The sequence below is a fragment of the Bos indicus x Bos taurus genome, chromosome 6 (assembly GCF_003369695.1).
Source record: "Bos indicus x Bos taurus breed Angus x Brahman F1 hybrid chromosome 6, Bos_hybrid_MaternalHap_v2.0, whole genome shotgun sequence".
NCBI lineage: Eukaryota > Metazoa > Chordata > Mammalia > Artiodactyla > Bovidae > Bos > Bos indicus x Bos taurus.
The window spans coordinates 34562010-34587308 of NC_040081.1; the positions used below are offsets into that span (position 1 = coordinate 34562010).

Consider the following 25299-nt stretch of genomic DNA (forward strand, 5'->3'; position numbering starts at 1 on the left):
GACTTAGCAACAAACATTGGCTCAACAAATGAAAAACCCTTCACCAACACAATTTCTAATTAGCCCACTATACTTATAGTTTTCTAACTTCTCTAAAGAACCTGTTTTTAGAGGGTTTAAAGCATCCCGTGCCTCTCACGGTTGGGAGGCTGTGAGCAATCACATGTGGCCGGACGAGCCTGTCAGGCAGGCTAGAGAACCTTCAGAGGAGTTTGTAGGTTAAAACACTCTTGTCACACCCAAGAGTTTTTATTGACTGGAGCTCTAGGTTAACTCCTTCTCCGAAAGAGGTGGTGGGGGACAGCCCCTCGTAAAGTCAGAGGTGTAGGTAAGAGCACAAAGTAGTAAAGTAGGCAGGCTCTGGTTATGGGGGTAGACACTCGAGGATTTCCAGGGGGACTCCTGAGGCTCGATCCCGCCTTTGCGTATGTCGAGCCTCCTTCCTCATGACCTTTGCCATGGGCGGAGTACCTCACTCTGGCCCCCAACAGTTATCTCAGTAACTTACTGTTTTTTCACATTGGAATCCTCAATGATGCCATAATATATTCATTTGAAACATAATTATCTAAAATATATACAGATATAAGTGATTTAGTTTTGAGCATTTTTCTCATATATCCATCAGTAAGTAGGTAGATAGATCTTTTTTAAACAAACACTGTTAAACACTAAAAATAAAAACACCGCTGAGAAAGGACACGTTTGTGACAAAGGGAGCAAAGTGAATGCAAAAGGCAAGCCCATCCCAGAATCTGTGAGACCTTAGGCCTCACAGACCCTCTGGGCTGCAGTTCACTTGTCATCTTTTTCCACCCTAGCTGTATCCCGTGTTATGAGGGAGCTAATACAACTACCTCTAAGACATTTCAGCTCACAAGTCCAGGTTCGCACCCTACCCTCCTACACACATCCCATTTCCACCCTCATGTGCAGGCTTCTAGTTTATGCCAGGAATCTGGAGTCTCAGTCACCCAGAATGTGTTAAAGCTTTGGACAGGCATATCACCTTGACCCCCAAAGATCTTTACCCTATGTGGAAGGGGAACTATATTAGGAAAGAGCAAAGCAGAATCCACTAAAGCGTCTGAGAGTAGCACTGGCATAGGTGTGCTTTAAACAGGACATTTTTTAGGTGGCTAGAGGGTGAAGAAATACTGTGAAATGATGACATCAGAGGGTGTCGTGATCAGCATATTTCTTAGCTTGCATATCACAGGGCCTTATTCCAGAATAAAAATATCATATTTCCCACGGAAGTAAGGGAGACAGGTTTTAGGGGTCACTATCCTGCTGTTGCTTCTATTTGTCCTAAGAGTCTCAAGTGAAAACTTATCCTCTCTGACTTATAACAACAACCATGCAGACCAAGTTTCCCTTCAAAACATAGACTCTTCAATAAGTGGTGCTGGGAAAACTGGAAAGATATATGTAGAAGAATGAAATTAAAACATTCGCTAACACCACATACAAAAATAAACTCAAAATTGATTAAAGACCTACATGTAAGACCAGATACTATAAAACTCCTAGAGTAAAATAGGCAGAGTACTCTTTGACATACATTACAGAGATATCTTTTTAGATCTGCCTCCTAGAGTAATGGAAATAAAAACAAAAATAAACAAATGGAACCTGCTGCTAAGTCGCTTCAGTCATGTCCGACTCTGTGCGACCCCAGAGATGACAACCCATCAGGCTCCCCCGTCCCTGGGATTCTCCAGGCAAGAACACTGGAGTGGGTTGCCATTTCCTTCTCCAATGAATGAAAGTGAAAAGTGAAAGTGAAGTTGCTCAGTCGTGTCCAACTCTTAGCGACCCCATGGACTGCAGCCTACCAGGCTCCTCTGTCCATGGGATTTTCCAGGCAAGAGTACTGGAGTTGGGTGCCATTGCCTTCTCCAATGGAACCTAATTAAATTTAAAAACTTTTGCACAGCCAGTGTTTTGCACAGTCAGTTGTGTCCAACTCTTTGCAACCCCATGGACTGTCCATGGAATTCTCCAGCCAAGAATACTGGGATGGGTTACCATTCCCTTCTTCTGGGGATCTCCCCGATCCAGGGATCGAACCCAAGTCTCCTGTATTGCAGGCAGATTCTTCACCCTCTGAGCCACCAGGGAAGGAAACCATAGACAAAATGAAAAAGCAACCTACAGACTGGGAAAAAATATTTGTATATGATGATATGGACAAGGGATCATTTTCCCAAACATACAAAGAGTTCATACGGATGGCCAAGAGGCACATAAAAAGATGCTCAATATCACTAATTATTAGAGAAACACATATCAAAACCACAATGAAATATCATCACATACTGGTCAGAATGGCCATCATTAAAAAGTCTACAAATAGTAATTTCCAGAGAAGGTGTAGAGAAAAGGAAAGCCTCTTACACTGTAGGTGGGAATGTAAGCTTGTACAGTCACTATGGAAAATTATATGGAGGTTCCTCCGAAAATTAAAGCTAGAAATACCATATGACATAGCAATTCCACTCCTGGGCATATATCCAGAGAAAATTTCAATTTAATAAGATACATGCAAGCCACGCTGCTATGAACAGCACTATTTATGATAGTGCAGCACTGTTTATGATAGCCAAGACATGGAAGCAACCTAAAGTTTTCCATTGACAGATAAATGGATAAAGAAGACGTGGTGTGTGTGTTTGTGTGTGTGCATACATACATGTAATAGAATATTACTCAGCCATAAAAAATTAAATAATGCCATTTGCAGCAATATGGATATACCTTGGGATTATCATGTTAAATGAATGAAGTAAGTCAGAGAAAGACAAATATCATATGATATCACTTATATGTATAATCTAAAAAAAATGACATAAATGAACTTATTTACAAAACAGAAAAGGACCCACAGACACAGAATACAAACTTATGGTTACCACAGGAGAAAGTGGTAGAGAGGAGGTAAATTAGGCATTCTGGATTAACATATTCCCAATATTATATGTAAAGTATATAAATAAGGATCTACTGTATAGTACAATAAACTATATTCAATATGTTGTAATAATCTATAATGGAAAAAATCTGAAAAAGTATATATATATGTGTATGTATATATTTATTTTGTAAATTAACTATATTTCAATTTTTAAAAATGGTTTTAAAAAAGAAACACAACAAAAATATGAGATGCCTATTTTTCAGTCTGTTTTCATTTTGCAAGAGGCATGAACATGCCAGTAATATATGGATTATTTTATTATACACAAGCATAGGTATATACTTACCATGCTGTTCATTTTTGAAGATGATGAACTTGCTCTTTGCTTCCTTAGACTATTAACTTCTTCTACATTTCCATCTTTTGGTTTCAAAATCATCCTGCTACTCCCTGCAGTTCCTTCTGATGAGGATCGCAGTCGCCTCTCTATAAATCTTCCTTCACGGTATGGACTGAGGCTACTGGCAAGAACTATTTAAACATAAATAAATAAAAATTAATATAAATGCTTAAATGTAATTTTTATAAAAGTTCCACTGAAAGCAAAAGGGAAACTCTTAGTGCCATTCAATAATTCTCAATCACAAAAAACTTTTTGAATTAGTAGTTGTAGTTTACTTAACTATGTAAATCACTTTGCAGCCCCCATATTTTGGAGTCATCCTTGACTTCTTCATACCTCACATAAATCGTATTAACAAATCCTGTCCTTATCACTTCAAATCATATACAGATTCTGATCATTCCTCACTATCTCCCCCATTAACATGCTGGCACAAACTCTATCAGTGCTTGCCTTGCTTACTGCAATACTTCTAAACAGTCTCTGGCCTCTCCCTAGTCCCACCTGCTTCTCCCTAATCAACACACAATCTATTTTCTACATGATAATCAGAAGATACACTTAAGTGAGACTGATCATGATAATTCCTCTAGTCAGAAAGCTGGTATGATTCCAATGGGCTACTGAGTTCCTCATGATATGACCTTACTCTCCTCATTGGTCACTTGTTAATCATATCTATCATATCTATACCCTCATCTTCGACTACCCCCCACTCCTGGACCTCTCACTGTTTCTAGAACATTGTAGGTGTGCTCCAGCCTCAGATCTTTACCCCATAGCCTTTGCACTGATACACTTTTCTCGAATGTCTCTATGGCTTACTCCCTAATTTTTTCCAATACGTTATTTTGAGTAATACCTATTCACTATACTTAAAAATGAAAACTAACACAAGAAACTATCAGAAAAATAAATTAAGAAATAAAACACTTACATGTACAATTGCATCAAAAGAATAAAATACCTAGGAATAAATTTAACCCAGGAGGTGAAAAACATATACACTGAAAACTATAAAAGACACTGATGAAAGAAAATGATGAAAACAAAAATAGAGTTGTTTTATGTTCACAAATTGGAAGAACTGATATTTTTAAAAAGGCTGTACTACCCAAAGGGACCTATAGATTTGATATAATTCCCTATCAAAAATCATGATGACATTTTTCACAATCCTAAAATTTGTACGGAACCACAGATGACTCCAGATAGCCAAAGCAATCTTGAGAAAGAAAAACAAAGCTGGAGACATTACAAGTCCTGATTTCAAACTATGTTACAAAGCTATAGTAATCAAAACAGTATGGTATTGGCATAGAAACAGACAGCTTAATGGAACAGAAGAGCAAAGAAATAAGCCATTCATATATGACAACTAACTTCTGACAAACAGTCCAATCATATATAATGAGGAAAAGACAGTCTCTTCAACAGAAAATGTTGGGGAAAGTAAACAGTCATGTGCAAAAAGATGAAACTGGAATCTTACACCATACACCAAAATCAATTCAAAACTTATTAATGACTTGAAAGTTAAAACCAGAAACTGTAAACCTCCTAGAAGTAAACATGGGAATAAGCTCTTTGACATTGATCTTGATAATGATGCTTTGGACTACATATCAAAAATAAACAAAATAAAAGCAAAACAAACAAGTAGGAATATTTCAAACAAAAAAGTTTCTGCACAGAAAAGCAAATAATCAAGAAAAAAAGAAAAAGAAACAAAGATAACCAACTGGATGGGAGAAAATATGTGCAAATCATACATCCTATAAGGGGTTAATAGCCAAATATACAAGAAAATCATATAACTCAATAACAACAAAAAAATAGGCGAAGGACATAAGTAAACATAAGTATTTTTTTTTCCAAATAAGACATACAAATGGCCAACAGGTACATGAAGAAAAGAGTTCAACATTCTTAATCATCTGTGAAATGCAAATCAAAACCACAATGAGATGTTACCTCATTTTTGTTAAGATTGCTATTATCAAAAAGTCAAAACAAGAACAAGTGTTTTTGAGGATGTGGAAAAAAGGGAACCTTCGTGCATTGTTGGTGGGAATATAAACTGGTGCAGTCACTCTGGAAAACAGTATGGAGGTTCTTCAAGAAATTAAAAATAGAGCTCCCATATGAGGCAGCCACCTTACTTCTGGTGATCTACCTACAGTCAACAAAATCATTACCACAAAGAGATCTCTGTACTCCCACATTCACAGCAGCATTATGCACAATATGACCAGTACCGCATGGTGTCACTTATATACGGAATCTTTCTTTCAGAGTTGAACTCATAGAAACAGCATAAAAGTGGCTGCCGGGGGTTAGGAAGTGGGAGAAATAGAGAAAGACTGGCAAAAGAGTACAAACTTTCAATTATAAGATAAAGATCTGAGGAGCTTAATAACTTGAGGGAGGGGATCCTTTCACAGTGTACACATATATCAAAAAATCACTTTGTTCACTTTACACACATAATTTATTTGTCAATTATACCTCAATAAAGCTTAAAAAAAAAAAAAAGCAAACTACAATGCCACTCCCCACATCCTAATCTTTTATTCTGCTTTAAACCCATCCTCAGCAGTTATCACCATCTGACATTTATTTATTTCTATGTTAATTGTCTGAGTATTCCCACTGCAAAGTAAGCTTCATGAAGGGAGGAGTTTGTTTTGTTCATTTCTATATCCTTAATGCCAAAAAAAACAGTATCAAAACAAATATCTATAAATGAATGAAACTGATTTGTTCAGGCTCATCTATGGGTTTAAAGACTTTTGGCTAGTACCTAATTAAGCCAACATATGCCTGTTCTTTTTAGAAAATTTTTACTCTAATAAATAAAGGTTAAATTGCCAGAGAGCTAACATCTCATTAACAATTCTGATATGAATGTACACCTAACACATTCATATATTTGCTAAATACTTTTTTAAACATATTGCATAATAAATACAGAATAAGTCTAGTGTTATGAAATTAAGCAACTCTTTCTTCTACAAAATACATTTGTTTAAATGTCTGTAAGAGCTTTAAACTTACAAATTATAAAATATTTATGAACAGTAGATGAATATCTACCATTGATGCAAATGAAAGGTAGTATGAAACCAACTTTTCCTTTTTTACATTACCAGCTTATTTGCCTATCTCTTTCTATTTTACAAGCTATAGGTAATATGAATAATCACCTATGTCCAGGAACAGGCATCATGGTGTCAAATTCAGTGAAATTAACTTAATGTATTAAATGGCTTGGAATTAGGATCTCAGTTACCAGATTAATAGCCAGCAAGATAATTGTTGGTCATTACCTAGTTTCCATAGAGATAATATTTACTTTATACAGTTTGACATTGAGGCAACTCATCATTTCTAAATATGAATTAACCAGGGTAATTATACTTTTACCCTTTTGCATGTTATTTCTTTTAAGAACTGCCTACATTCCAATCTGAGGTCCACCATTTGCTAAGAGTATGATTTCATAAAGTTATTTAACTTAATCCTAAACTTTGTTACTAAATTCCACATAAATTTTTGGTTAGTATTAAATAAAACAATGCATGGAAACTGCTTATCACATTTTGAGGCACATCAGTATCAGCATCATTATCATTCTTATAATTATATTATAGTTAAAGAATGAAGCAAGTATCACCAAAAATACAAATAAGGCTACCCAGATCAAAAATTGAAAAAAAAAGGCAGATGTGTAAAAATGATCTTGTATCTAATGTGAAAAAATATTAAAACAATTGGAAAATTAATTCATGACTTTAAAACTTTAGAATTGCTATATTCATGGACAGACTAGTTAAACAAGTCAGATAAGCTTATAATTCTTGATATTATATAATACATAACTTCACTGATCACAAATTTTATTTAACATTTTCAAAACATTCCATATAATGTTTTCAAAAGAGGTTAGGTCATGTTATGTACTACAACCTAGTCACTAAGAGGACTGATCTTTGCATTTAAATAGTTTAATCTGGCTATGCCACTAGCCAGTTGTATAATCCCTCAGTCTCAGTTTTCTTATGAGTAAAATGGGGAACATACTAGTTAGTACCTATCTCATAGGAATTATATCATAAACAATTACTCATGAACTTAGTGGCTTTGGACACATTACTTAACCTATCTGTGCTCCCAATTATCTTGCCTGTACAATGAGTTACAATAACAGTAATGATTTCAATCACCTCCAGAGTCAATAAATTATGTCTCCAAAGACACAGAAGAGTAAATGGGACATATTGTTGAGAGAACACTAAATGGGACTTACTGTTGAAAGAACTATTAGTGTGAAAGAAAGTGAAAATGAAGTCGCTCAGTCTTGTCTGACTCTTTACGACCCCACAGATTGTAGCCCACGGAATTTTCCAGGCAAGAGTATTGGAGTGGGTTGCCATTTCCTTCTCCAGGGGATCTTCCTGACCCAGGGATCAAAGCCAGGTCTCCGGCATTGCAGGCAGAGGCTTTACCTCTGTGCCACCAGGGAAGCCCTATTAATGTGAATAGTAGCAACAAAAGCAGCAGCAGTAGTGGGAGTAGTAGTAATCACGGTGGAGAAAAAAGAATAAAAAATAATGAATACAGCCCATCAACAATTTTCTTGAACTGAATTTTATACTGAAAAACAAAGTTTTTCTGTTAAATAACAGACTGCATTAAATCAACCTTCCCTTTCATTTTTTTGTGCCAAAACATGGATCCTATTTAATAATAAAAAGCTTTGCTAAAATACAAAATAAAATTTATACAAATTTATTTTATAATGGTTATTATTTAACTAAGACATACCAATATTCTATCATGAACTATAAAAGATACTCATTATTTTAGATAAAGTAAATGGAATTAATTTCCTTCCACTTTCTTCTGAGGCTCAGAATCTGAATAGCACAACTAAGGAAAATAGTAATATGGCTGAATTACATTTCAGCATGATACAAATGAAGTAAGTTTAAGTACAGAAATGATTTAAAGCAAATTATAAATAGGAAAGAATATTAGAGAGTGAAAACTAAGGAAAACATAGTTCCCATTCATGAGATGGAATAAGAAAACTGACTATAAGGAAAACTATAATTCATATCATTTATTATAAAGAGAAAATCAGCATACCTTTGGCAGGATTTGCATCATATCCATATGAAGTTTTGTTTAAAACATGATGATCACCAGAAGAGGGTATTATCCTTGAATCTGAAATAGGATGGATCCCTTTCACACGTTCAGCTATTGCTTTATGGTGCTCATAAAATCCAAATTTCCTTGGGGAGCTTGTTGCCAACATTGTTTCACCATTTTGTATTACTATATGATCTTCTCTTGTATCTGTTGAGAGGCGAGTCTCTGAGTCACTCCCATTCATAACAGGTAGTTTAGTGATTTGCAATAACACTTCCTTCTGATTAGCAGCAGAGGTTTCCGGTAAAGAATTAGATTCCGTGCTACATCGACCTTCTAATCTGTATTTTCCAGGAGACACAATTGCACAGGGAACGGTTCCCCTAAGGTCTCTTGTGGTCTTTGTAACAGCAGCAGGATTAGGAGAAATCTGAGAGGTAGAATCATTGTGGCCAAGGTTGTCACAGTGGGATGCCATACTTCCACTTTTAGGAAATGCATCTGTTTCAGACACAGAATCTTCAGTCAAGGCTAAGAACTCTGAAGGTGTCTGAGCTGTAGTAAGATCAGCAGAAAGCAATGGAGATTGTAAAGAGCTACCTGCCCGTTCTGTTACATCCACAGAACAAGATGGAGAACCTCTCACTAATACAGGTTCCCGTTCTTGGTACTGTGTAATTTCCAATGAGAATTCAGATTGTTGTACTAATGAAATAGATTGGCTCTGTGGAACTGGCTTAGACAATTTATAGTGAGATGAGAAAGATTTAGTAAGAAGCTTCTTTGTTGACTGCTTAACAGAACGGCGAGTTTGTTCTTCTGTGAACCCAGAATCATCCCCCTCACTTTTCCCAGAACTTAGGCAATTTATGAAGACATTCTTGTTAGTCGAGTGTTCCTTTTCCCTTTCAAAATCCTCTGTCAAAGACCTTGTTATCTTCTTATTTCGGGAACTGCTAAAACCAACAGAATGTCTTCCCCTGGCTTTAGTATGTTCTTCCAAACTCAGTTTTTGCATACTGCTCTGACCAGGTTGAGCACCATTTGAAATACTAAGGTTCTGGTTGGTAGGTTCTTGCTTAGGTTCACTCCCTTTCTTATGATGAAAGCTGATGGATGGAGTACGGAAGAGGCTTCTGCGTTTACCTGTACTACCTGAGCTTGAGTTAGTGCTGGAAGGAGAGGAACTGTGGACACCGACCGTATTACTGGAGGAGGGTGAAGAAGGAAGAGAATCGTGTTTTCTGCTAATACTCCTTCTGAATATTGGCAACCGGGAGACCAGAGTAGATCGTCTTGATCCGGAGTCCCCCATTGGGACTCCAAGGCTTGTGCTGCGATAGCTAACTTAGTAACCTGAGAAAAGTTAAAACAAACAGAATAAATTACAAGAATTCAATTATAAACATGACATTTTAAAACAAAATACTGTTTTCTGATTCATGACACAAAATTTGTGCTACACTAAAATAATAAATATTACAATTCTGATACTTAAGGAATTCTCTGAATCTCTATGTAGCAAAATATCCAATAATCTGTAGGGAAATTTTATACTGGTGCAAAAACATAAAGATGACCAAGAATAATTAAAGTCTATTCAAAAGAGTACTGTATTAGAAGACTTAAGAACATTATTCAAGACCAAGGCAATAGCACCCCACTCAAGTACTCTTGCCTAGAATCCCAGGGACTGGGGAGCCTGGTGGGCTGCCATCTATGGGGTCGCACAGAGTCGGACACGACTGAAGCGACTTAGCAGCAACAGCAGCCTTACTACTCATACTGGTTCTGTGATTTGGTAAATTGTTTAATCTTAACTTTTTATGTTTCTTTATTTAGATTTAGTAGGCATGTGACAGGCATGATCACTGTCTTCTGAGTAAAATCCCCCACCACTGCCTGTTGGCCAGCACGAGATGAACCACGGGACTCAACAAGTAACTGACCCAAGCTTAACAGAATCACAGACCAGACTAAGGCATGACCTGATCCTAGAATCTCCACTCAAAGAAAAACCAACCGAGACATATTCTTCCTCTTGGAGTTTGATTTAGGGAGTTTACAGATTATCAGTCCACTGGCAGAGGAAAGTAAACCACATCATAAAGGATCAAGAGAAGAGTTATACACAAGATAAAGTTATGAGGAAACCACTGTTGTGAGTTAAAGAAAAGATGAATTTTTGAAAGTTAATTCAACTGGTAATGCTGAGTAAGCCTACATACAGAGAAAAGTAGAAACACAGAAAATGAATAAACAAGAGTAATGTCAGAGTACTGATGATGAAGACAAGAAAGAAGAGGAAGAAAAGGTGGCCAATGCAGTTTATTAACTGTCATGCACCAAATACTTGAAATAGATTATCTTTCTTTAATGCTTATAACTAGAGAAGTAGCTCTTAACTCTGGTCACTTTACAACTGAAAGGTAAATTGCCTACATCACTCAAAGCAGGACTAGAAAGCGAAGCCGTCTCTAACCACAGGGTCAGTTCATAATCAGCATGATATACACTGCTTTCATGAAAGTAAAAAGCCAAGAGCTTATGCTGCAGAAGGCCCATATGTCCCTTTTCAGAAATTCCAAGTTGTATGGTAGATCTTTCTCTTACAGTGACTACTATTTTTCTTCACTACTATTTTTCTTTCCTTTCATAATGTGACATTATTTGGTTTCTACTTTGTTTTGTTTTGCTGTGATTCTGAATTTCAGTTAATTCCTTAACGATAATGTGCACACCCCCACTTTTTCAATTTGAATCATATTGTTTCACTTTGCTGTTTAGTGCAACCATAACTAACAATAACAAATACTACATTAAATGACAAGCCCTCCACTTTATCATCCTTGCTGCTAAGTCGCTTCAGTCGTGTCCGACTCTGTGCGACCCCATAGACAGCAGCCCACCAGGCTCCCCCGTCCCTGGGATTCTCCAGGCAAGAATACTGGAGTGGGATGCCATTTCCTTCTCCAATGCATGAAAGTGAAAAGTCAAAGTGAAGTCACTCAGTCGTGTCCGACTCTTCGCAACCCCATGGACTGCAACCCACCAGGCTCCTCCGTCCATGGGATTTTCCAGGCAGGAGTACTGGAGTGGGGTGCCATTGCCTTCCCCAGTATCATCCTTACAGATACGAAACTGATCAAGTATACACTTTCATGGCCTTGAAGAAGTGTATGAAAAAAACAGAAAATATGTTCTCTGTCAGATACTAAGTCGCTTCAGTCGTGTCCGACTCTTAGCGACCCCATAGACTGCAGCCTACCAGGCTCCTCCGTCCATGGGATTTTCCAGGCAAGAGTACTGGAGTGGGGTGCCACTGCACTCTTAAATACTTGATATCTTGTTCTGCTGCTGCTGCTGCTAACTTGCTTCAGTCGTGTCCGACTCTGTGCAACCCCATAGACGGCAGCCCACCAGGCTCCACCGTCCCTGGGATTTTCCAGGCAAGAACACTGGAGTGGGTTGCCATTTCCTTTTCCAATGCATGAAAGTGAAAAGTGAAAGTGAAGTTGCTCAGTCATGTCAGACTCTTTGCGACCCCATGGACTGCAGCCTACCAGGCTCCTCCATCCATGGGATTTTCCAGGCAAGAGTACTGGAGTGGGGTGCCATCGCCTTCTCTGATGTCTTGTTCTAAATGATATAAAATCAATTTGCCCTCCATGATTTTTATCAGATGGTCTTTAACTGCACTCACTAAATGTGAATTTAACTCAAACTATGTGCTAACTGCTTCTAAAACATTTAAGTATTCTTGTAAGACTCTGACTGAAGAAAGTTTAAAATACAAAGACATTTTCATTTGCGAGGTCTTCAACAAATTAAAACTATCTCATTTTCCTCTCAGCTTATATATTCTGAAATGGATGCAAAAAATAATACAATTTTTTTACATTTTCACAGTTAATAATAATGTAATGAATATCATTCTCAGCTGTGTTTTTTTATTTATATGCAAGATTTATTTCCATTCAAAGCCCAGTGAATAACTTTGCTCCAATTAGAGTATTATCAGCCATAACGATTTGCAGCTGGTGGTGAACCTAGGGATTTCAATGCTTTAATGTCAAGATATTTACCATTATGTTTCAAATATATTCAGAATTCATATATATTATGTTTCTTAATCTCTTTTCAGTAATTCTTGCAGCTCTATCAGCAACTAAAAGAGTGAGTAAATACCATATCTCTTAGGCAAGTATACAAATGATTTATTTAATAATGAAAAACTTTCAGAAAAAAAGAATTACAACAAATACACCTCTTTCTAAACCCTTAATGAAAATAACCAGACTTCCATTTACTATATATATATGCTACTAATAGATCTACTATTAATATAAAGATTGACTATATTCTTTGCAGCCGAAGATGGAGAAGCTCTATACAGTCAGCAAAAATAAGACCAGGAACTGACTGTGGCTCAGATCATGAATTCCTTATTGCCTAATTCAGACGTAAATTGAAGAAAGTAGGGAAAACCACTAGACCATTTAGGTCTGACCTAAATAAAATCCCTTATGATTATATAGTGGAAGTGAGAAATAGATTTAAGGGACTAGATCTGATAGATAGAGTGCCTGATGAACTATGGACGGAGGTTCGTAACATTGTACAGGAGACAGGGATCAAGACTATCCCCATGGAAAAGAAATGCAAAAAAGCAAAATGGCTGTCTGGGGAGACCTTACAAATAGCTGTGAAAACAAGAGAGGTGAAAAGCAAAGGAGAAAAGGAAAGATATAAGCATCTGAATGCAGAGTTCCAAAGAATAGCAAGGAGAGATAAGAAAGCCTTCCTCAGTGATCAATGCAAAGAAATTGAGGAAAACAACAGAATGGAAAAGACTAGAGATCTCTTCAAGAAATTAGAGATACCAAGGGAACATTTCAAGTAAAGATGGGCTCGATAAAGGACAGAAATGGTATGGACCTAACAGAAACAGAAGATATTAAGAAGAGGTAGCAAGAATACCCAGAAGAATTGTACAAAAAATCTCTTCACAACCAAGATAATCACGATGGTATGATCACTCACCTAGAGCCAGACATCCTGAAATGTGAAGTCAAGTGGGCCTTAGAAAGCATCACTGTGAACAAACCTAGTGGAGGTGATGGAATTCCAGTTGAGCTATTTCAAGTCCTGGAAGATGATGCTATGAAAGTGTTGCACTCAATATGCCAGCAAATTTGGAAAACTCATCAGTGGCCACAGGACTGGAAAAGGTCAGTTTTCATTCCAATCCCAAAGAAAGGCAATGCCAAAGAATGCTCAAACTACCGCACAATTGCACTCATCTCACACGCTAGTAAAGTAATGCTCAAAATTCTCCAAGCCAGGCTTCAGCAATATGTGAACCGTGAACTTCCAGATGTTCAAGCTGGTTTTAGAAAAGGCAGAGGAACCAAAGATCAAACTGCCAACATCCGTTGGATCATGGAAAAAGCAAGAGAGTTCCATAAAAACATCTATTTCTGCTTTATTGACTATGCCAAAGCCTTGGCTGTGTGGATCACAATAAACTGTGGAAAATTCTTCAAGAGATGGGATTACCAGACCACCTGACTTGCCTCTTGAGAAACCTATATGCAGGTCTGGAAGCAACAGTTACAACTGGACATGGAACAACAGACTGGTTCCAAATAGGAAAATGAGTACGTCAAGGCTGTATATTGTCACCCTGCTTATTTAACTTATATGCAGAGTACATCATGACAAACGCTGGGCTGAAAGAAGCACAAGCTGGAATTGAGATTGCCAGGAGAAATATCAATAACCTCAGATATGCAGATGACACCACCCTTATGGCAGAAAGTGAAGAGGAACTAAAAAGCCTCTTGATGAAAGTGAAAGAGGAGAGTGAAAAAGTTGGCTTAAAGCTCAACATTCAGAAAACTGAGATCATGGCATCTGGTCCCATCACTTCATGGGAAATAGATGGGGAAACAGTGGAAACAGTGTCAGACTTTATTTTGGGGGGCTCCAAAATCACTGCAGATGGTGATTTCAGCCATGAAATTAAAAGACGCTTACTCCTTGGAAGGAAAGTTATGACCAACTTCGATAACATATTGAAAAGCAGAGACATTACTTTGCCAACAAAGGTCCGTCTAGTCAAGGCTATGGTTTTTCCTGTGGTCATGTATGGATGTGAGAGTTGGACTGTGAAGAAAGCTGAGTGCTAAAGAATTGATGCTTTTGAACTGTGGTGTTGGAGAAGACTCTTGAGACTGCAAGGAGATCCAACCAGTCCATTCTAAAGGAGATCAGTCCTGGGTGTTCTTTGGAAGGACTGATGCTGAAGCTGAAATTCCAATACTTTGGCCACCTCATGCGAAGAGTTGACTCATTGGAAAAGACTCTGATGCTGGAAGGGATTGGGGGCAGGAGGAGAAGGGGACGACAGAGGATGAGATGGCTGGATGGCATTACCAACTCGATGGACATGAGTTTGAGTGAACTCTGGGAGTTGGTGATGGACAGGGAGGCCTGGCATGCTGCGATTCATGGGGTCACAAAGAGTCAGACACGACTGAGTGACTGAACTGAACTGAACTGAATATATCTACACTGATTTCTTTATGTAAAAACATTATAGACATACAGAGATATTTATACATTGAATGGGATGACATGGAGTTGATATAAAATATATTAGAGACAAAAATCTTTTATGTTTCACTTTATCTGCTAATAGTCACTTAAATGAAGTTCTTCATTCCAGCTAAACTGGAGAACGACAAAACTATCTGTACAGTTGGGATTATCCGTACTATTTAGAAAGACTCTTTAAAGTCTGGATGCTATCTGTATCTCCAGATTCATTATTCTCCTCCTCATATTTTATTCTCCAATTGCACTGATTACTACTTGCCATTTTCTGTTCACTTTCACCATCAAGACATTAGCAGATGTGGGTCCATCTACTTCCAATGTCCACTGTTGTAGAAAATTTCTATTTCTACAACATGGTCCCTCCCAGAATGTCATCTCTGACGCCCATTTTCATGCTGTCTTTCATCTTGGACTTCGTACGTCTCTTAAATCCATCCTCAAGGTCTAACTTTCATAGCAAGCATCTGACTTTACAATTTTACCTTAGGTTTCTTAATGGCAAATGCTACTTCTTCTTCAAGACCCCAGTGCCTAATACACAATCAATGCCTACAGAGTAAATGGATGTCATAAAGCAAAATTTTAACTTGAACACATCAGTATCTCAAACATAAACAAGCATATTTTCTCTCTCACTACCAAAAATAAATGCTACCATTTTGAGTTTAATTATGTTGAATTCCAACTTTCAGTCATGAATTAATTTGAAAGCCTTTCAAACTGTAAAATCAATGATCTACATTTTGCTTACATGTGAAGATAATGCTAATAAACTGAATAACACATCATCAAGTCAACTTTGACTTTTCATGAAAGACAAATACAAAAAGATAAATACATGGTAATTTTATTTTTACTATAAATTTACTACAATTATAACTATTTTAATTCTTTAGCAAATCTTGCACATATTTTCATATGTTTTTATAAATTTCCAAATCAGACAAAACATATTTTCTCAATTTTTATCTAATGTGTCTTAGCTTAGAAGTCATAGTCACTTTAATCATAACAGGTTTAAAAAATATATAGGTTGAATTAGACCTGCTCATTGTCCAAGGACCTTTATTATCATAAATATTTTCTTTGAAAATACAAATTCTTCATGTAAGATTATCTTCTAAATATACTTCTAATGCTGTCTAAATAAACAAGTTACCCTGATGTACAGAAACACCATCTTAAAAATGCAGACTGACTATATTAAAAGTGGTATGAAACTCAGTTCTACCTCAACTGAAGAAATAATATCCTTTGTTCTTGAGCACACAATTTAACAAAAAGCTCCCAGAAAGTACTTTATTCAGTGATCTCTACAACCTTAGCAAATACTACCATTACCCTTAATAGAGCACAACTTACATGGTTGATCTATTCCAAATAAACTGGAGCTAAATTTCTTATTTGGCATGGTTTAGAAGGATGTGAATTCCATTTCAAGAGGTTATATAAATCATTAATATGTTACCTATTTAAAATTAGAGTTAAAGCAAAATACATTAAAAAATAATATATGCTGAAAAATTATACTTTTCTTCCACAATTCCAAAGGCATTAACCAAAGACATAAAATAACCTTTTAAGTTTTCACAGCTATCACCTTGGAACCTGGGTGCTATATGCACAAACAGGTATGCCTATCTGTGCAAGTAAAAGAAATAGAACAAAATAGCCTTCATCTTTTTTTTCCCTGTAATTTTCTATTTCCTAGAATTTAGACAGTCCTAATATTATTCAACTATGAGCCAAAGATGATAAAGGGACCCAAAGTCCCACATCTGAGATAGTATTATGTATTCTTTTTCTCTCTCCCAAACTAGTAGTATATTACTGCAAAAACAAGACTACACAAAGAACCTTTTATACAGACATGTGATCAGCATAACAAAATGGGTTTCTAATGCAAGGTCTGCCACTTACTAGTAGTGAGAACTAGAACACAGATAATAATTATTGTATAGTGATTCATCTTCAAGGATGGAAGGTATAACAACAGAAAAACATATAACACTCTGCTTGGTACAGAGTAAATTTGGACTTTCTTTTTTTAATGAAATGCATCCAAGCAAGTGGTACATGACAGTACAGCACACAGAGTAATTATGAGAATGAGCTATTTATCAAAATCTACCCCGATGACTCAATTTAAAAACCCATCTAAAAATCTAGGGGGAAGTGTATAAACTGAGGTCAGTATTCTTACCCCTTGTGATACACCTTCCTAAAGTACACATTTTTATTACAATTTTAAAATAAAACAAATATTTGAAATGTGTGTGGGGAATGTTACATAAGTTAAGTACGATCCTGGCTCTATCTTTTCTCAAAAAGGATATCAGAAAATAACCAGGTAGAGCCTAAATGACCACACTGAAAAGGAATCAGTGATACATGGTGAAAATGGGAAAAAAGAATATTCATAGAAGTCAAATACTCACTAGGCAATAACCTTCAACATTAAGAAAATAATGACAGGAAACAAATCATATGTAAATATATCAAAGGACACATCAATTTTCACCAAAATTAAATATACAATAGCTTGAATAAATTTCCAAGTCAATCTTATCTAATGATGTTATTTTGGTGCACATTTAAATGAGGCCTGAGAGGTGTTATGGCTTAGCTGGAAAGGCCTCCAGCTCAGATTCTATTACAAAGTTCATGCAATTTACATCTCAATCTCTTTTTTTCCTTAATTGAAGTAGAGCTGATTTGCAATATTGTGTTAGTTTCAGGTGTACAGCAAAGAAATGCAAAGAAACTCACATTTATGTATACATTATTACAAGATACTAAATTATTACAAGATACTGAATATTATTCCCTACGTTTTACAGTAAGTCTTTATCTATTTTATATATAGTAGTGTATATCCGCTAATCTCATACTCCTATTTTACTTTAACTATGGTGTAATCTATTTTTAAATGTAGTTCTAAAATGTTTAATTATTTTTTTTTTTAATGAATGGTGAACCATTGCAGGTTAATGAATGGTGAACCATTGCAGGTTTCTGTAACACGTAAATCCTCACACACATGGACAAGGGCCACTACAACCAGCAGGGATGGTGAAGACAATACAAGATACATTGAAAGGATGAGTGATCAGAACCAAATGGGTTATTTGACTGGTCACAGGGAAGAGAATGAGAATGTCAGCCAAAGATAGCAAGAATTAGAAATGGTATAATTGACTGAATATCTTTAGAGATTTATTAAATTTGCTTATAATTTAGCCACTTGAATATAGCAGTAAGTTATTTTCATCAATAAAAAAGAAAAATGACACAAACAAGCAATTGCTTACATTAGAAATGCCTGTTTATATCAAAATGATCTGACCCTAAAAATAGCATGTGAGCAGAGATAGACTGCCCCTGATTGGACCTATAAATCCATAAATCAATATCCTAGGTGCTCAATTGCATAATAATAGAAACCATTACAATATTGAAGGAGAATACATTTCAAAGAGATAATTCTAGCAGGATTTAGGGAAGCAAATGTGTTCCTTGTCTGAATTAATAGTAGGACAGGAACCATAATACATATTTAGAAAGACACTTTATCTTGAAACCTAGCCAGATATAATCTTAATTCTTCATTGACCAGAACAGACAACAGAGAGAGAAGAGAAACATACAGAGAAAGAATAGATATTGACCAGAGATTAGACAGAATTTAATAGTGAAAGAAGAAAAAAACTCTAAGTCATATCTACAAATGATCCAGGCATAAGTAAATAATGAGCCTATATTGATACTTAATGTTACAGTTTATGTTCTGGGATTTATATACAATGAACGTGTACTGTTAAGAAAGCAGACTCTCATGCAAGAATATCTCAATCTGAATTCAGCACTACATACAAGAGCTGTGGGACTTTAGAATGATTTTAAAAGTTATTTAAACTCCCTGAGGCTTCACTGTCCCAAAGACTTTGTGATAATCTAATAAGTAACACCAAAAAAGCACTTAGAACAGGGTCTGCTGCTGCTGCTGCTAAGTCACAACCAGGACATGATAAATGTTTAATAACTATAAATTATCAAGAAAAATTAACCATACATATGTTATTTCACAGTCAAATATATTTTAATTTAGCTTAAAATCTCCCCAACCTCTCTCAGCTGGAAGTTCTAATTCTGTCTACCAGTAGACAAATATTCTCATTTCTAGTTGAGACAGAAAGGAAAGTTAGAGGCCAGAAAATCCATATGTCAATGGGCTTGCAGCTTGGAATTAATACACACATACACATACACACACATAATTGAGTTCAATTATTCAGTATTATTTTTTTCATTTTCAACAAGATAATCTAGACTTAAGCAAATAATCCACAATATTATGAATTTTCAAAGACTACCTCAGATGGTGAACGTGATTCTCTAAAACTGAACTTGATAAATTTGCTGAGTGATGACAATGGCATAATAAACATGCAGCTTTAAAGAGGACACCAAACATCTGAAAGTATGTATGCTTGTTAATAAAGAAAATTTTATTACTTCTTATTTCTACATTGGAGAATGAGATTTGGTCTTAAAATATTATTTTGGGAAAAAATTACTTACAATCTCCTAGATTAGGTTTCCTAGAAGCAGAGCCTAAGTAAGGAATTCTTGTTCAAGCAATTCACTAGAGAATTACTCTCAGCAGAAGGTAAGGAAAGAAAGCATGAGAGGTCAGGGGTAAAGCTAATCAAGGATGTGGCTGAGAATGGCAGCTAGCTCGAGATGAATCGCATGGAATCTGGAACACTTACTGACACCCTGACACAGTGGCAGCCCTTTTGTATCCCATGCCAGTCAACCAACTGTAGAACCTTCAAAGGACTGGGGAAAATATTTGAAACATATAAAACAGGTAAAGAATTGTTATCTGAATATATAAAGAATTCTTATAAACCAATAAGAAAAAGACAATTCAAACAGAAAAATAAATGGGCACAAAATATGAACACGTAATCCCAGAAAAAATACAAATTACATACATATATATATATTCAATATAAAAATACATATAAAAACATATTCAAACTCATTCGTAATCAGAGAATATAGAATGAGCTCCTACAAGCCAGTAAGACTCAGACAACACTTAGGAAAAAAAGGTTTCAAATGATATAGAGAGGAATTTCATGGAAGAGGAAACACAAAGCACTGATCAACATATGAACAGGTATTCAACTCCGTTACTAATCAAGAAAACCACAGATACTTTACACAGATATTTTTCACCCATAACATTTCAATACTAAATAATATAAAATTTGAATGAAAGAAGTAGTACTTATAGACAGTTTTAAAGGAGTGCAAATGAAGATCATTTTAGAAAATTATGTATCAAAATACCAAATGAAGGAATTTCACTTTGTAGCATTTACTCGAGAACAATACTCACATATCTGCACAAAGAAACATAAGAAAACATGTATATAAACATTCAATATGCATTTATAATAGTTAAAAATAATATAAATGTCCAGTAATAGACTTAAAAAATAACATATGGTATTATCTACTCCACAGTATAATAGACAAGAGCTAAACCATAAGGTAAAAGATATGATCTGATAAAAAAAAAAACTCCCAAGGTATTTAATTTAAAAAATCAAGAACTTAAGTGATATGCTATTTGGAATGCAAAAGTAGGAAGTCAAGAAACACCTGGAGTAACAGGCAAATTTGGCCTTGGAATATGGAATAAAGAAGGGCAAAGACCAATAGAGTTTTGCCAAGAAAATGCACTGGTCATAGCAAACACCCTCTTCCAACAACACAAGAGAAGACTCTACACATGGACATCACCAGATGGTCAACACCAAAATCAGATTGATTATATTCTTTGCAGCCAAAGATGGAGAAGCTCTATACAGTCAACAAAACCAAGACCAGGAGCTGACTGTGGCTCAGATCATGAACTCCTTATTACCAAATTCAGACTTAAATTGAAGAAAGTAGGGAAAACCACTAGACCATTCAGGTATGACCTAAATCAAATCCCTTAACGGTTATATAGTGGAAGTGAGAAATGGATTTAAGGAATCAGATATGCTGATGACACCACCCTTATGGCAGAAAGTGAAGAGGAACTAAAAAGCCTCTTGATAAAAGTGAAAGAGGAGAGTGAAAAAGTTGGCTTAAAGCTCAACATTCAGAAAACGAATATCATGGCTTCTGGTCCCATCACTTCATGGGAAATACATGGGGAAACAGTGCAAATAATGTCAGACTTTATTTTGGGGGGCTCCAAAATCACTGCAGATGGTGACTGCAGCCATGAAATTAAAAGATGCTTACACCTTGGAAGGAAAGTTATGTCCAACCTAGATAGCATATTCAAAAGCAGAGACATTACTTTGCCAACAAAGGTCCGTCTAGTCAAGGCTATGGTTTTTCCTGTGGTCATGTATGGATGTGAGAGTTGGACTGTGAAGAAGGCTGAGAGCCAAAGAATTCATGCTTTTGAACTGTGGTGTTGGAGAAGGCTCTTGAGAGTCCCTTGGACTGCAAGATCCAACCAGTCCATTCTGAAGGAGATCAGTCCTGGGACTTCTTTGGAAGGAATGATGCTAAAGCTGAAACTCCAGTACTTTGGCCACCTCATGCGAAGAGTTGACTCATTGGAAAAGTCTCTGATGCTGGGAGGGATTGGGGGCAGGAGGAGAAGGGGATGACAGAGTATGAGATGGCTGGATGGCATCACTGACTTGATGGACGTGAGTCTGACTGAAGTCCAGGAGTTGGTGAGGGACAGGGAGGCCTGGCGTGCTGTGATTCATGGGGTTGCAAAGAGTCAGACACGACTGAGTGACTGGACTGAACTGATGTACATTTTATGTAAATAACAAATATATTATGAAAACTTCTAGACAATAAATATTCTATAGATTCATATGCCGGAGAAGGCAATGGCAACCCACTCCAGTACTCTTGCCTGGAAAATCCCATGGACGGAGGAGCCTCGTGGGCTGCAGGCCATGGGTTAGCTAAAATTCGGACACGACTGAGTGACTTCACTTTGATTTTTCACTTTCATGCATTGGAGAAGGAAATGGCAACCCACTCCAGTGTTCTTGCCTGGAGAATCCCAGGGACAGGGGAGCCTGATGGGCTGCCGTCTACGGGATCGCACAGAGTTGGACACGACTGAAGCAACTTAGCAGCAGCAGCGGCAGATTCATATGTATGTAAATGCATAGGAAAAATCTGGAAGGATGTACTTCAAAGTGTGAACCAGAATTATCCCTGAAGAGTACCTCTGTATTGGTGGTTATCATCAATGGGGCATTAATGTAACATGTATTGTGAAGTTTAAACAATGAAAATGAATTCATGAATTACTGATGCCTTTATAGTTAAAACTTACAAAATTCAATTTGAATCTGTATAAAAATATATGGCCTATCAAAATTTCATAATGCTAAAGAATATAGGAATATAAATGTGTTTAATTCCAAAGGTATAAAAAATTAATAATAGCTGCCTCTGAAACAGAATGAACATGTAGAAAATGATTTTTATAAAAATAATTTGAACAAATGTGACATATACAAAAATCAATTCTGAGTGTTTAATAATCTAATCAAATACTTTATATTTAACACCAAGCATTTAAATAAATGAGACCTCCTGAAGTGCTAAGAATCCCTACATTAATATAAAGACTTTGTATTTTTCATGAACCTATATTTTTAACACTGAAATTATATTTTATCTGACCATCAGTCCAAAGTGATGTTTATAAATTGAAATTTACTTTTCTAAAACTTAAAATTCTATTTCATTTCACATATTGAAAACTACTTCTATCCTTTAAAAAAAAAACCTCATTATTCTTTTACCATCTGATAATTAATATAAATGTTGTCAGTGATAGTTCAGATACAAATGATTTGTTCTAGGCCTTAGATAATCTTCTTAATGTTTTAGTATTTCCATAATACAAACAATAAACCACCACAGATTATATGGCTGGCTAATAAGTCTGAGTTATATGACTTAGAAACATGTGACATTATGACTTTTTCTCATTAATAATAAATTAATGGTATTATAAATTCTTTCCAAGGCTAGTAAAAGAACCAAACAAGTTGGTTTATATTTCCTAGGATCACATGCATGCTTCAATGAGACATTTTTAAAACAGTTTATTTGCTTTCTAAATATTAAAATAGGTAAATTTGCTTTATATTTTAATTTTTTTACTAGAAAGGTAATGACCAAGTTCATAACAACCTGCAGTTGTGTAGAATTACCAGCAGAGGGTGGAAAAGATCTTTCTTGTCTGTAATGAAGATTTGTTTTTTTTTGTTTGTTTTTGTTTTTTACTCTTTTAACTTTCAAAACCAATTTAAGATTTATTGGGCAGGTAACTACAAAAACTGCAAGGAGATCCAACCAGTCCATTCTGAAGGAGATCAGCCCTGGGATTTCTTTGGAAAGAATGATGCTAAAGCTGAAACTCCAGTACTTTGGCCACCTCATGCCAAGAGTTGACTCATTGGAAAAGAATCTGATCTTGGGAGGGATTGGGGGCAGGAGGAGAAGGGGATGACAGAGGATGAGATGGCTGGATGGCATCACTGACTTGATGGACATGAGTCTGAGTGAACTCCGGGACATGGTGATGGACAGGGAGGCCTGGTGTGCTGTGATTCATGGGGTCGCAAAGAGTCGGACATGACTGAGCAACTGAACTGAACTGAACTACAAAAATATCACAAAGTATTTTATGTAAGTGAAAAAGTCTCCAAGTGTGTTCTCAAATTAAATCTTTTCTCAAACAATTACTATCATCCAAAACGGTGGGATAACAGGGCAGCTGCAATACTAGGAGGCCAGTGTTGGCATAAGTCCTTTTTGGAGGTAATCGGTAGCCCTACATCAGGCCAAACAATTAACAGAGAGGGAGCACAGCCCCAGCCATCAGCAGACAATTGAATTAAAGGTTTACTGATGATGGCCCTGCCCACCAGAACAAGATTCAGTTTTCCCCGCAACCAGTCCTTCCCATCAGGCTGCTGCTGCTGCTGCTAAGTTGCTTCAGTCGTGTCTGACTCTGTGCAACCCCAGAGACGGCAGCCCACCAGGCTCCCCCGTCCCTGGGATTCTCTAGGCAAGAACACTGGAGTGCGTTGCCATTTCCTTCTCCAATGCATGAAAGTGAAAAGTGAAAGTGAAGTCGCTCAGCCATGTCCGACTCTTCATGACCCCATGGACTACAGCCTACCAGGCTCCTCCATCCATGGGATTTTCCAGGCAAAAGTACTGGAATGGGGTGCTATCCCATAAGGAAGAAGGAACTAAGACCCCACAGCCTCTAGAACAAAGACCACACTGCAGAAAGATAACGAAAATGATCACATGGATCACAGCTCTGAGTAACACAAGGAAGTTATGAGCCATGCTGTGCAGGGCCATCCAAGACCAACAGGTGGAGGTCCACTGGAGAAGGGAATGCCAAACCACTTCAGTACTCTTGCCTCGAGAACCCAATGAAAAGTATGAAAAGGCAAAGAAGATACGACATGGGAAGAAGAGCCCCCAAGGTCAGAAGATGCATAATATGATACTGAGGAAGAGCAGAGAGCAATGACTAATAGCTCCAGAAAGAATGAAGCAGCTGGACCAAAGCAGATATGTTGCTCATTTGTGGATGTGTCTGGTGGTAAAAGTGAAGTCTGATGCCGAAAAGAGCAATACTGCATATGAACCTGGAATGTTAGGTCCGTGAATTAAGGTAAATTAGACATGGTGAAGCAAGAGATGGCAAAAGTGAATATCAACATTTTAGGAATCAGTGAACTGAAATGAACTAGAAGGAGCAAAATTAATTCAGATGACCATTATATCTACTACAGTAGACAAAAAACCTTAGAAGAAATGGAGTAGCCCTCATAGTCAACAAAAGAGTCTGAAATGCACTATGTGGGTGCAATCTCAAAAAGGACAGAATGATCTAGGTTTATTTCCAAGGCAAACCATTCAACATCACAGTAATCCAAGTCTATTTCCCAACCACTAATGCCAAAGAAGCTGAGGTTGAACAGTTCCATGAAGATGTACAAGACCTTCTAGAACTAACACCAAAAATAGATGTTCTTTTATTCGTAGGGGATTCGAATGCAAAAGTACAAAGTCAAGAGATAACTGGAGTAACAGGCAAGTTTGGCCTTGGAAGACAAAA

The 25299-nt window shown here is 36.6% G+C and overlaps 1 protein-coding gene across 4 annotated transcripts in view; it reads right to left on the bottom strand.

The window, feature by feature from the left end:
• The window catches only part of CCSER1 (coiled-coil serine rich protein 1), a 1492403-nt gene that overhangs the window by 1309609 nt on the left and 157495 nt on the right, over window positions 1-25299 (bottom strand). For all 4 annotated transcript variants that reach the window (XM_027544062.1, XM_027544063.1, XM_027544064.1 and 1 more), the window contains exons 2-3: window positions 8475-9836; window positions 3267-3451 (exon numbers count right to left, since the gene is read on the bottom strand). In XM_027544062.1, the coding sequence (XP_027399863.1) occupies window positions 3267-3451; window positions 8475-9795 (1506 nt within the window). In that variant the 5' untranslated portion in view covers window positions 9796-9836. The remainder of the gene's footprint in view (window positions 1-3266; window positions 3452-8474; window positions 9837-25299) is intronic.